At 35.7% G+C, this 14,623-nt stretch overlaps 1 protein-coding gene across 1 annotated transcript; it reads right to left on the reverse strand.

Annotated features, from left to right (window-relative positions):
- Positions 1 to 1,449: 1,449 nt before the first annotated feature.
- LOC149786616 (contactin-associated protein-like 2) lies at positions 1,450 to 12,506 on the reverse strand. The gene is made up of 4 exons (XM_089975954.1): positions 12,400 to 12,506; positions 7,028 to 7,229; positions 2,654 to 2,752; positions 1,450 to 1,608 (listed from the first exon to the last, which is right to left on the reverse strand). Exons 1-4 carry the CDS (start codon positions 12,504 to 12,506, stop codon positions 1,450 to 1,452), a joined length of 567 nt encoding a protein of 188 aa, XP_089832080.1.
- Between the last annotated feature and the right edge of the window lie 2,117 nt (positions 12,507 to 14,623).

Here is a 14,623-nt window from a genome sequence, read left to right on the forward strand (position 1 = left end):
ATCATGGTTGGGTATTTATCATGTGTATATTTTACCTAATGATTCACAAAATTAACATAAAATCCTTCAGACTTTATTTACTTTGTGAGTGTTTAGGTAAAATGTACACATCGATAAATACCCAACCATGATAATGTAATCCTATAGTAAAGACCACTAATCTTGTGCGCATGGCGGACTCGACACGTCCAGAATCGTTTTAGGCGATCATGGGGTTAGAGCCGAATCACAAGACGGTATGTTGGACCAGCTGGGAGAGAGTGTCATCATAGATGCTTTTTTGTGTGTATCTTGTTGACGAATATCAGCGTGAAAGCGGTGTTAATAATCAATCACCTACAATTTCGTTTGATTTGCCGAGGTCCAAATAGAAATTATGACCACACTAATACCCAGTCGAGGCCAGCTTGGAATCTTTGCATTTGCACTTGGAAACGCCAAATCGTTGACTACGCTGTCGCAGTAAAAACATCCAGACACAACTTCTACGATAATGAAGTGGGATTCACCGACATATTCACCGTTATAAAATTACCCGTCAATTATATCGAACAATGAAAATGAAGTAGATCTGCAAACAAAAAACCATACTGATATTCACCGAAGGCTCACTTGTCTGCGTTACAATTACTGGGCAAAAACGAGAAAGATCGTTGGCAACACCATGAAAAGATATAATCCATGTAGTTTCAGGTAAACGTAAAAGCGTGCACACAATCACCAGAAGTTTGAATATACTCCAGGAAGATAACTTTTTTTTTTTATATAATTGCATGGTACATGTACCAGTGAAGAAACATACTTGGTTGGAAATACGTGTGCACAAGGTCGAGGAGTTGTACTTCACAGGTGACGTTATTAATAGAAGAATTATAACAAACCCTCCGAACAGACGACGTGAACAAATAAATAAAGTGGGATAAGATCTAATAGCTATCAGCAGAGCAGAACCAAAACAGGTAATTTATTTGCATAAAATCAAGTAAGCTGGATGCGGATGCACTCAGGGGCATTGTCGGATGCCCTTAACGACCTCTAGTTGGCTAAGCTTAGGCGCCCATGAAGGCGGTCTCGCACGAGCCCCCCCTCCGACCACCACCCTTCGACGGATATCGTTACGCGGACTTGTGCTTGTCGCGTACGGAAATACACTCGCGCTAGACTGGTGAGTGCACAAAGGGAAAGTAATTGGTGCAGAAGGTTTTGCCTCAGAGCTTTAACAGAATCTCATCCCCGTATTTTCACCCCAAATCACATGCAACAACAATATTAATAACTGTCGCATGCATCAGGCCCATATAATACTGGTTCCATTAGTTGTATTGTTATGATACCAATGATATTTTTCTGTGTAATAGTTGTTGATTTTGAGAAAGGAAAGAAACTCAACAAATTTGTTATTTATTTACTCTAATTCTTTACACGAAAATGACGGAAATGCGACTGCTTCTAAAAAGAACATCCATACAGCTCCACACGCATTCCCACGTAATTGGATGATCCGTCCTTTTTAAAATCGTTGACGACAAAGCGAATGAATCTGTTCAAGATTGGGTCGCTTAGGGTATGGGCAACCACGGATGACTGGTCGCTGTTGCCCGGAAAATACTGAAAAGAATATTTATAAAAGTTTGCTTCAATGATTTCAATACTTCTCGCTATTATCTTTGATTGGTAGTTATTATCTAATCACATTTGTATTAACTTTTTGTTTCTTTAAATCTCGCTTTTAATGAAGTTTATTCTGAAGAAGCATATAAATATCGCTACGTTGTTTGTATTTCGTTGTGACCAATAGCTAATCTTAAGTTTGTTAAAAGGAGAAAACCACGTACAAATATTATTTTCTTGCATAAACAATATTGCGTCCTAACTGTCTTAAATAAAGAATATAAAGATGATAACGACAAAAATTGAATTTAAAGGTATCGTATTGATCTATAAGATACTTCCCTGTCATACATTCTATCATTTTTTTGTGTGTGTAATGGTTTTGATCGAGCCCGTTCCTTAAAAGGTCTGTTATCTCCCCCTTATTGGGAGCTCTTCAAACTCACGATTCGTGAATAGAACGAGCGAACAAACTTCCGGGTGGTACAGATTCTCTCGATAAACTGATTATAAAGCTGTGATATATGGACATTTAATCCCATTAAGTTTGCCATGCCTGTATAATCAGCGATACTGTTGTTTTCGATTCTGTAAATTGTTCCAAGTTTATTTAAATTGTTATCTAGTAAGCGTTAATGATGCTTCTTCGTCAGACTTTAACAATAAATTACAAAATTATAATAAACTTGTTCAATATAAATAAACCGAATCTTAGCTCAACCATGTCAATTACTTCGAATTTATATGTAACCAGAATCACAGATCAGCTTTGACAAACTGTGAGTGTCTTCGTCGGTTCTAACGTCAATATTAACCATATAGTGTCATGCAGAAAGCAAATTATGAATAAAATATGACACCAAAATCTCCAAATCGTTCTCGATACTTTTTGTCTTCTTAAAAATTCTGTTTACCAAGCTAGCTTGATCCAAGTGTCCTTGACACATTTATGGCACGAAAACCAAAGCGGGAATGGACGCAGCAGACGGACAAAACAACCCACTTTTCGGTTGTCGTAATTGGTAATTTTAATCAAAGTTACCTTAATATGACAATGTTCTTCATAATCTTTCCAAGCAATGTTGTCCAGGGAGTACTGTAATGTGTAGTTCGTAACCATCACTTCGCAACACGGTGCACCCTGTAATGAATAGGATATACATGTCCTTGAATGAATAAATCGAGATGGGTGGTAAATACTTTTGATTTGTTAAAAAGAAAAACAAGTTTACTTGGTTTGGCAGGGATTCCTATAATTTAATCGCTAAAGTCTAGAACTGTCGGATGTGTAGAGAACAAATGACTTTCCATTGTTCTTTATAATCTTTATAAAATGGATACGGCGGATGTAATTTGTAACCAGCAAACGGATGCGCAATTTGACCATCATTCATATACGAAAATCTTATTATTCAGATTTTGTGAATATTAGATGTATCACTATGTTTAACCTGCACATATACTTTATGCTGATCATGGTGTGCCTTATGATCGGCATGGGATGCATAAGTTTTAATGGAAACTAATAATCTTAGAAATGCAATATTCAAATTGATGGTTCTTGTTTAAATTATACTTAAGTATTGTGACAGCAAATGACACCATATATTTTACTAGCGTCGAAGAAATTGATGAAAGGTATAGCCTAATTAATGCAACTTATACATTGATGATGATTTTACTTACGTTTGTATGAAATGTTCTTTTAACTGAGGAGAGATAAATAAATTCCTTAAAAAGTGGGGTTCGAGGGAAATGTTAAGTCAAATCGAGATTGGACGTGTTCTAATTACTTTTGCTCCTGACAGTAAACACCCACACCCCCACCGAATAAAGAAAACAATAAGAAAAGAAACAAAACTAGCATCATCGCGTGCGAAATGGCCCGATTACATACAAACAATACCAACCTGAGTAGACAAGAAATACTATTTCGTCAAAGCTGGTGTCAAACCGAAATAATACACCGTTTCTCAAGTGCTCTGGGTACTGGCGGATCGAGTACACGAGATACTTTCAACGCGATCGGCAATAAATTATGAAGATGTCGTATACTTATATCTTATTTTGCAAATATTACTATTTATTTCTGTGTCATCACAATACATGTTGAACATATCGTCTTATCAGCTGGAAAGCGAACCTTTTTATGCAGAATCATACTAAAGAAAAGCGACAAGACGAAAACAAAATAAACATATGAATTAGATAAGCATTAAAAACCTTTAGAGCAGATATAGAGAGACATGTGCATTTTGATAAATTGATGGACTGGTTCGTGGCTGGATGGATAGATGGATGAATAAGTACATAGATGGGTATACGATGTGAAAGAAGTATACGTGGTTCTATTTGCGCGTGCGTGAGTATATGCTATACATTTTGCGTAATATCTCTCAACTTATTCTAGTCCGCTCAAGATTGATATACTCGTTCCAACACGTCGGTGTTGGATAGCAAAAGTACAGTTATAGGGTCAGAATTTTGCGACCAATTCTTAACATAGCCTCGTGTTCTGATATGCCAAGGCAGGATTTTCCTATCCAACAACGTTGAATAAAAAAGGATTAATTGTTTCACATTCCTGAACATAAGATGAGGATCGAAGTCAAAATGGCGCATTGTGAATACTGACTTAACTTTCAAATAGTATTGAAAAGTTCCTCACCTTCAGATGGAATGTAAATATAGATTTTACTACATAGAATAAACGTTGAATGACGCTTAAGAGGAATTAACGGTTAAGAACAGCGATTGAAATGACTAAGGTATTGGCAATACGTAGCGTCCGAATCGGTTATTGCAGACAGATTGCGCAATGATCCAAGTATGAAAAAGTCAGAAAAATAAGTCACTCTCATCAAGATAGACAAAAAATAATGAATAATGATATAGTCTTCAAGTCGTAACATATAATGAGAATATGGATTTAGACAAAGAAACAGCAACAACAATAATGGCCTTTTCCATTCGAAATTTGTCTATATTATCTGTAAAAATAGTTCGACTACTGCAAAACGTTTTGTGTGTGGGACACTTACTTTAATCTCTGCCCGTTTTAGTTGGTACAAGTGCTGCAGGTAATATTTATCTTGATTATTGTAAAATAATGCTCATGTGCTGAAAGAAACCGAGGACCACTTCGGTGTCCTAGCTGGTAAGAGCGCCCCCCCACCCCCCCTCGGATGCGGGAGGTCAGGCGTTCGAATCCCGGCTGAGTCATAGCAAAGACTTATAAAAATGGTGCTAGCAGTTGTTTGGCTTGTCGCTCAGCATTATGAGGTTAGTGTTAGGACTGGTCGGCATGGTTTCAGGTTAATGTGACTGGGTGGGACATGTCTGCGGCATCATGCCCCAGTGCTAGACATCACTATAAACTGCGACAACGCAGACATCTTAACGATATGACCGAAAAATTGTCAAAGCTTCGTTAAAAATCAAAATCTCTTACACACACTCACACACACATACATACCCACACACAGTACTTAATATTCAAAGCGCTCTCAGGAAAAAGTCAAAATAGTCCCCGAGTCCGGATATTGCCCGGGAAAATCTCTATCCATTCAAATCAGGAATGTGAGTAAAATGGTGTTTGATTTTCCAAGGCACAATAACACAACAAGGTGTTATGTATATCTATAATGTTTGTAATTTTCATTCATAGCTATAAATAGTAGTGATTATCGTTAGCTAAATTTCGTGTATGTGCGCATGTTCTATTTAAAGACATTAAGAGTTTAAAATATTAAGAGTGCAATATTAAAATGGAATATTTAAATTGATGCTTACGAAGGTGAATGGGGTTGCTAATAATAATAGTAGTACTAAACATGATGACAAGTTTGGGGTTGTTTCCAGTTGGACAGGTCGGTGGGTTCTTACACGATTTAAGTTATTTCCCATTGGATGGGTTAGGTCACATGGGTTCTTTTACGATGTATATTTGCAATTTGTCACGTAGGAGTAGGCGCGAAATGCGTATTTAGTTCTTATGCATTTGTATAAATAGCTAAGGCTTGACAATTTTCTTATTCTTATTTATCGTGGTCTTGATTTAACATCAAGTCTGCAGACTATGTTACACTGTGTTTGGTTGTTATCTTAGATGAAACATTTGTTTAGATTATTCATTCGAGCTAAGAAGTGTTTATTGGGCAAAATAATATTCTGGGACTATGGCGAATTATTCAGAGTAGTTCTGGACAGTGCCATTTTAATACATCATGACTTTTGGCAGACCAGCGCATTCGAGGATCTGAAATTCATTCAGAACATTGTTTGTTTGGGCTTAGGATTATTCTGAATTCTGTTCATAATCCTGTAAGTTTCTCTATCAATTTCATTTGATAACTTTGATAATTTAATTCATTAAATTGTACAAAACTTGTTGGTTTTTCTTCTTTCTGTTACTAAGTTTATGACCATAGAGACGTAATGCAGGTCGTTCAGTGCTAAAGTAATCAGAATGAAGTAGTACTTCGTTCAAGAACACGTCACACAAAACGACCTTAGCTGATCCGTTTGTAATATACGATCTGGCACCTAATCGATCTCAAGTTCTTTGGACTGAACACCAAGCCCTCGCAGCTCATGTCGTCATGAATTACCGCTTGTGCCATGCAGGATCATCCCGTCTGGTCTATGTTTCATTTCTGTACTCGCTAGCGATTAAATATGCTATTACACTGGGGTGTTTTGTAGATGCGCAAGACAGTCCTAAATTTGAACCACAGCGGGACGGAGATAAGGATTAGAATAGCTTGCGTCAACCGGTCCACATCGGAAGCTTTCGGTATACAATGGAAAGCCAAATCAGTACTTGGGGAATAAAACTAGGTAAAATGTAAACGATGTGCCCTTAATTTTTAATGCTTGGAAGTGTGAATAAAAAAAAAAAAAAAGACTGAATAAAAGGGACCATTATTACAAAGCATGTCAAATTACATTATAAGGGGGAGAAAGGGGGAAAATACAAGTCACGAATAATGTTGAAGAATACAATTTAATGCATACAAGTCTCGCATCGCTTTGACATTATATAGTATCGTTATAGCATTGACGATGTCAATAATTTTCCGAGGATGAGAACAAAGCCTATCCACTTGATATAAAGACACCGTAATTGGTAGCAGGTTTGGCCGTTTTTATTGCCACAAGATTAATATCTGCAAATCCTGGACGCAAGATACAATCTGGGTAGGGAGAGACTATGATTAATTCACTTCAATGGACGACGTTTTCCTGCAGGCGTCTGGTTACTGCGTCTTCCAGTCGCGGTTCGTGTGTTCACACAAATTAATTAGCATTTTAAATTTCATATATCTAAAATTACTTTTATGTTTTCAGGAGATGAAATCATCATGCTTTCTAAGAAAGGTGTCTACATATTTATTCTTGAAATATCTATTATCACCTGGGTGGCAACTATTGTGACATATTCAGGCAGACCTAGATCAATCTGCAACCAGTCTTGAGACTGCAATTTTTCTGATGTATACCAGCCGGATTTGTTGTTTAGTCTCGCGGCAGACGCCGTGTAACCCTGGTGGATATCGCTTGCAGTGATGGCGCTATCTTGAATATAACCGCTCTCCATCCCACGGGAGGCGTTACAACTGGAAAACAATTATGGATTAGAGCCAATACAACTGACTGCTACTATTAATGTTTCGACATCAGACGACCAGGGTTAGTAAAGGAAGAGACTCCTCAAGTCTAGAATTGTATGACCTTTATTTTGTTTCACTCATATTTTACATGGATGTCTGTGGACAAATGTAAAACTTATTTTATTTTCCCGAGTTTCTTAAAGTTTTTATTCGCAATTGGGTTCTTCCAGCATTTTAAGTACTGAAGGATCACTGAAATTTATTACAGGCAAGATTAAAAGATGCACAAACGACAAAATCGCTATCTCGATATGAATATAATACAACAATAATAGTACATTAAACGCCGTAAAGACCGATCGGAAGAACTTGAACTTTTCAGCAGTGTCTTGTGACCTCATCATGGCAGCAATGGCTAGAAGTGTTTAAAGAAATCACAGCCGTTTAGACAATGCATACGAACTGTACGAACTGTATAGTAATCACCGTGGCTTCTTATGTACATATTTTATTTCATATATATATATATATATATATATATATATATATATATATATATATATATATATATATATATATATACGCTTTCCAAGATAAAGTTCAGATATGTGAAGATAATTAGAATAATAAAATTGACAATCGTCGTTCGTGATGTGAATATTAAGAATGTGTTCTACAAAGCTTTTTCAAGATTTGACCATTTTTAAAACTCCACATAATAACCATGAAACATCATATATTTTTTGTTTGATGGAAATATCACTGCTTTCTATAGAATGTTTGGACATTTGTGAAACAGTCCTCTGAATAATTCTTTTAATTTTTATTATCCTTTTTCGACAACTAGAGAAATGCAACCTTCAACTCTCCTATTCGATTTTTTTTTTATTATAGTCAAAACTTGACCTTCCGGCAGACAGGCTATGACCTTGAGCGTTACCTATAGTCTACTGAACTGAGCTTTACTTTAACTTTAAGTTGTAACTTTCCTTTATACAAAATTGTTGTAGACCTTGAGCGTTAACCCGAACCTTATCTGAAATTTCCTTGGCAGTCAGTACACTACATTATGGCATACAACGGCAGACATTGAGTGTCACAGAGATTTCCTTGCAGTTACAGAACTTTATCTTATGACAGATACCTTGATCCAAAGATACGTCTTTGGAATCAGAACTTTTTCTTCTGATAAACTTCGGCAGGCCTTCAAAGTTACCCTGAACCTTCATTCCTGTTTTTTCGTTGCCAGTTAAAATCTTACCTTCCGACAGACACAGGGAGTTCCTAGTTATTCTTGGCATTCTGAAGCTGGAGCTGCAGACTGGCTATGATTTTATTTTTCGTGTCTAACTCATTTGTAAGGATAGACACGTTTCCCTTTAGATCGACGATCTGTTTCTGCAGCATGAGCGTGATGGCCTGAGCATTACTGCTGGCAGTTTCTGCGATTAGGTACTGCGAGTTGAGTTTTGTCAAATTATGTTGCAGTTCCAATATGTGTGCATCCTTTTCTAAAACAAATATCTATTATTATGTATATTCTTCTTTACCGTCTTCTTGTCATTATTGTTATAATTATTATTACTATTACTACAGGGCAAGCAAATGAAGTGCAATATAAACGTTATTACTGTACTGGAACAACGATAACATGCAACAAATGAGGAATATTGTATTTTATGTACACATATCATAGCGTGCATGCAATGCAAACGACATTTCGCTTTTACAGGACACACACACACACACACACACACACACACACACACACATATATATATATATATATATATATATATATATATATATATATATATATATATATATATATATATACTATTTTAGGTGGGTTATAGGCAGAACCGTTATCCTCATACTCACGTTGTGGGCAGATACAATTTGGTGAGCAGATTGGAATCTGTCCGCAACCAACGTCATCTTTATCTCCACTATTATCCCAAATTTCAATAAAATAAACATACATACTCGTTTCTAGATCTCAAATCTCCTACAAACACGCATCTACTACTCAAGTGATTGCCTTTTTCATGTTTAATTACGATTTCTAATGTATTGAGTTAAATTGAATTATATATATATATATGAGTTACTTCCCACATGCATATATGCATATATATATATATATATATATATATATATATATATATATATATATATATATATATAAAGTACTGAGCAGTTATAACTATTAACAACGCATTTGGAGTGATATCTTTTAAAATATCGTAATAACTGGCCTCTAGCCACGAATGTTTCGTCTTTACTGTATACTAATTATTTTATTAAAAAAGGAAACAATATGTTCACTCCATGTACTGTCGACTACACTCTCCATATAATACTTTTTCAAGGGGATTTAGAGTATCACGCAGGTACAGATACAGTACACTCGGAGTTGGTGGTGGTGTGTAGGGAAGAGAAAATCGTGTAAACGTATTGAAAAGACCAATAGGAAGCCAATTATTGGTGGTAGTAAATAATCCAATACCCACGTTTTTCTTCCTTATTTATGTACACTGCTGTCGGACATTTCTGCGCACCTAAGGTTTTCGTTTCCAATATTGAAGCAAAACACAGACCGAATTCGAGCGATTGACAAAAATAAAATACAGCAATGCTTACCATTTGAAAAGATGCAATTGTCATCAGAATATTCTGTTCCAAATAATATTAATTTTGGACACAAGGGATACCACCCCCCTGTTTCATGACTCGCGATATGTCGGCCTATTCTGCCGATGGCTTTGAAAAGATGTAATGTTTATCCATCGGGCTATATAAATTAAATATATTACTTTGGACTGATTCTGTCAGCAGTTCAGTGGAGTAATTAGGTCAGGTTTATAGCTAGTTTGACAAAATTCAACGTAAAAATGCCAATAAATTTCAAGATATATTAAACAAACTAAACCGATCTTGTAAAAAAGTTAATAAAGTTCAACATTTTATGAAAAATAAGCTATTACGTGAACGAGAAACAACAATGAATAGGATGTAATGTGTTTACAACGTCTTGTTGATGGGGAAAAATTACTACAGACAGTGCATCATCTAGGGGTGCAAGACTAAGAGTCAAAAATCTCCTTGGTGTCAAAACTGGGAGTCAGACTGAGTAAAAAACGAAATTTGGTATTAAAACTGGGGTCAAATTAAAAATGTGGGGGTCTCTGAAGCGCAAATGAGGGTAAAGGGAATTACAGTACAGAATTTAGAAACAGACTATACGCCGGGGAATTTGTTGAGAATTTATGTTCTAGGGGCAAGTAGGCACGTTGGGTAGCAGACGATTAATGTACGATTGTTCTTTCTGGATGCAAAATGGATTTTTGACCGAAAATAGCACATGATCAAATGTTTACATAAATGACGTATCTTTGCGCAGAATTACCCGACGCGCAGAATTGGCCGACATGGCGGTATATGAACATCGCTTTTAGGTAATAAACTTGACACCTGAATAACATCAGCTGTACAGTCAATTTGCAAAGTAATTACTTTGAAATGCTACTGTCTTGATAGGACTGCACCACATTTATATTAGTAAAGGAAAACAATTTATGTATTGCATCAAAGTTGGACAGCAAGGGTTGTTACAGTTACATCACATATGCTATAATTTTGCTACCTACTGGGACAACCCGTGCAACTGGAAATTACTATGTTAACTGTCCAGCATTTTTGTGCCAGATTCCATTGAAAATCTTCATATACCATAATAATTTTGCAGAATGGACTTATCCAAATTATGATCATCTTATTGGAATATACTAAAATGTTAGGTTTGTACAGTTTGTTTTCAAACTGAATTATACCTTTTGATAAAATAAAATTAAAAAATGCCAGTGTAAGCTTATTTGGCACTTACTTTAGACAAATTTCAAAACGACACTATTCCCTCCCTGTTAATTGGGAAGTAACTCAATGGTTAGTATGCTGGATGCATGATCGTTGGGTTGCCACATTGAATCCTTCACCGATTAATTGGGTTGGCTGTTGTGGGTCTGAGACGGGTTGTAACATGACACCAGTTAATTGGGTAGTGAATCAGTAGTTAGTATGCTGGATTCATGATCATTGGGTCGCCAGTTTGAATCCTGCCTCGATTAACTGGGTTGGCTGCTGTGGGTCTCTGAGCAAAAAACTTGACTCCCCAGCTTTAACACTGAATAGTCAAAATGTCATGATGTGCCTTTAAGCAATATTGCCAGCCAATCAATTTGGGTAATTTAGGCCCTTAATTCATGGTAGCTGAAGAAGGATTACTATCAGTAGTACTGGTAAGAACTAAGGTCTGACAAATAAACTAATATATTTTGCAGAGTTATTAGATCAAGAAAGACTGTGTTTTTTTTTCTTTCTTGATTCTTGTTCTTGTGTATATAACTTCTAAAGATCTTATGTTACTTGTTTTTATAACAGGTAGAGTTGCCAGATTGCAGATGCTTTTTTGTGTTATTTTTGAATGTTTTATCAGAACTTTATATTGACAGTGCAACCATGCCAACACCACATACTTTCTTTCTTTGGCACACCTGTTTTTATGTTCAGGGGCCCTCTTGGTACATCATGTAACTGAATTCTCTGGTCCACTCATTAAGTTTAACAGCCAATCACTATTTTAATAAAGTAACCTAGCACTTTACCAATTTCGTCTACTTCTAACAATTTGCTGTTTTATCAAAAGATCAAAACTTTGGTACTAATGAATGACATCACATACTTCCCTAGTCTTGGTCACCACGATGTTTGCTTTGTGTCTTCCTCACTGTAGCCTTGGTCAAGGTATATAACTCCCATTGCCTAAGCACAATATAACCTTCATGTGTTGATATGTCACACAACAACCAATCAAACCGGATATATTTGCCTGCAATTACTATAGCCTGATGATGTACATTTACCGTCATCAAAACTATACCTTAGAATAAATATGCTTTTCAGTGTAGCTGAAATGTTGTTGACTTTTTTATGTTTGTAATATTTATCCAAGTATACTTATATTTAAAGTAAACCCTATTCATTCTGTTAATAACCTGGTGACCTTTCTTCATTATTGTTGGCAGGTGTCAGTTGTTGTGTGTTGTTGATGGGTTGTCTGTTGGTAAAATATCTTGTCATTGTTTATTGGTCATAAATGTCAAATCCATGACATCACCTTTTGGCAAGTTGTTTAAGAAAATGATATGTGTTCAAGAACAACTCATTCTCAGCCAATTTGTTCCCGGATAGTTCATTCCTTAAGAATTCATCCCCTTGGGCCATTCATCCCCATGGCAATTTTGTCATACTGAAATAGCATCTCAGGTATTTGGGTTCTGTGGATGTTAAATAAAGATAGACGGATTATATTAATAACTGTTACTGATATATTCAGTGATTTCCAAATTATATTTAATAATAATAATACCATTAATAATGGGTCCCCGAGTGGCCGAGTGGTCTAAAGCGCTGTCCGTTACGGATCACTGCCATCTCACCTCTGTTTGCGTGGGTTCGAGTCTCGGATTCAGCCAATGTGGATATGTGAGAAAGGTTGCCAGTAGCTTCTCGTGGGTCGGTGGTTCTTTCTGGGGTTTTCCCGGGTTCTTCCTCCACCATTAATACTGGCCGCCATGTATAGCCTATCGTGTGCTAAAAAATGGCGTTAAACCCTACAACAACAACAACAACTTATAATAATAATAATAATAATAATAATAATAAAATTATAATAATAATGATAATAATAATAAAGGATGTTCAATAATAGGAAAACTTAGATATAATTTTTACAAATTTCTATTAATCTACCTGTCTGTTTTTAATCTATCATATTTTGCTTATATACCTACCTACCAATAAAAAAATTATTTCAGACATGGCATACACACATACATACATACATACATACATACATACATACATACATACATACACACATACATAAATAAAAAAGGTCCTCAGATGACAATGTTTGCTAAACGTGACCAACAAATGGGTTCAAATGACTATCTGCCTCATCGATATGTCAGTCATCGGATATGAGGTGTCCATAATTATCCCATGCAGTTATCTGGCCATCATGTTTTAACAATCGTTTAAGCACCATACAGCCACAAAGTAGAAGATAAAAGAGGCATGAAAGCTTTTTTCCTGGACTTACCAAATACCTATACTTCAACAGTTGTGCAAGGATAAATATTGACATTACATCTGATCCATTTACCATGCACTTTTAACTAGATTGTGTTGCAGTGTCAGTACCTAGCAGAACATTACAAAAATATTTATTTTCTCTGTGTCTTTGGAGGCTGTTGGTTTTCAGACACCAAAATCTGTTTGCCAAAATAATTTTAATGCAGTATAATTTTAAGATGATATGTTACAAAATAATATTTCATGAACTTATGTTTTCAGACACAATATAAAGAGAACTGTTGTTTTGTTTTCAAGTAACAGTCTCAGTGCGTTTATCAGTAATTGAACAAGTCATATTTATCTTAATCAGTCATGAATAGGTACAAAATTATCTCGGAGAATACTTCTGCTTACTTAGCAAGAAATATTGAATGTAATCATGAACTTTCCAATAACTAATTACGTGACAGTGGTCATGGAAGATATGCTGTGTTCTCTTTTAGTTTTGACTGCTATTTTTGTGCAGGTCACCACGTGACAGTGTCTCTGTGTACAAATGAGATGCGGCATGCATGATTAAATATGTGTATGATAGTGAATGCATAACACTGTCAGAAAGATTTCAGTAGATATTTTATCATGTTTAATTGTAGTTTTTGGATATCAAAATGTATTGGAAGGGTATTTGTGATTGTTTATTTCTTAATTGCTTGATTCATTTAACACACGTGTGATTAGTTGTCAATGTAGACATCATTACACAAGAGACAAACAGGAATATCAGTATTGTAATTAGCAGCCATGAGCCCCTATTTTATATCATCAAACAACAGATAAAAGAATAAAATTACAAGGAATCGATGATTCAGCCCCTAATACATTTTGTTTTCTTTTTTTCAATAGAACCAGCATATCACGTGGACACACTGCATCAAATACAGTTACCATAATGCCAGTATTATGGTCGACAAGAACAACTCAGTTCTGACCAGAATTCGCTCAAAGAGTCCAACAGGGAACTTTGAACAAGAGTACCATCCAGTCTCAAATGCGTGCAAAGACAAACACAAATGACATTTATATTTTCAAATCCCCAACTGAACTATTGATAAACTGCATTTAATTAAGACTATGTTGCAGTGTCCATTAGATTTTAAAGACAGAATCTTTGTGCATTTTTTTAATGTCTGCGTGGTTGTGATTCTGTGAGTGTACACGTGTTTGTTTGGTGATGATATTTGACAATGCTAAGTGAACCAACT

Source organism: Sinohyriopsis cumingii, chromosome 12 (genome assembly GCF_028554795.1).
Source record: "Sinohyriopsis cumingii isolate HCF-2022 chromosome 12, ASM2855479v2, whole genome shotgun sequence".
Lineage (NCBI taxonomy): Eukaryota > Metazoa > Mollusca > Bivalvia > Unionida > Unionidae > Sinohyriopsis > Sinohyriopsis cumingii.

Excerpts from the sequence above, each read along its gene's own strand:
- LOC149786616 (XM_089975954.1), bottom strand. The coding sequence starts at position 12,506 with ATGGCCCAAGGGGATGAATTCTTAAGGAATGAACTATCCGGGAACAAA. Across the intron at positions 2,753-7,027 it reads TCACAATAGTTGCCACCCAG|GGTGCACCGTGTTGCGAAGT; the intron begins GTGATAATAGAT and ends TATTCATTACAG. Across the intron at positions 1,609-2,653 it reads AAGAACATTGTCATATTAAG|TATTTTCCGGGCAACAGCGA; the intron begins GTAACTTTGATT and ends TATTCTTTTCAG.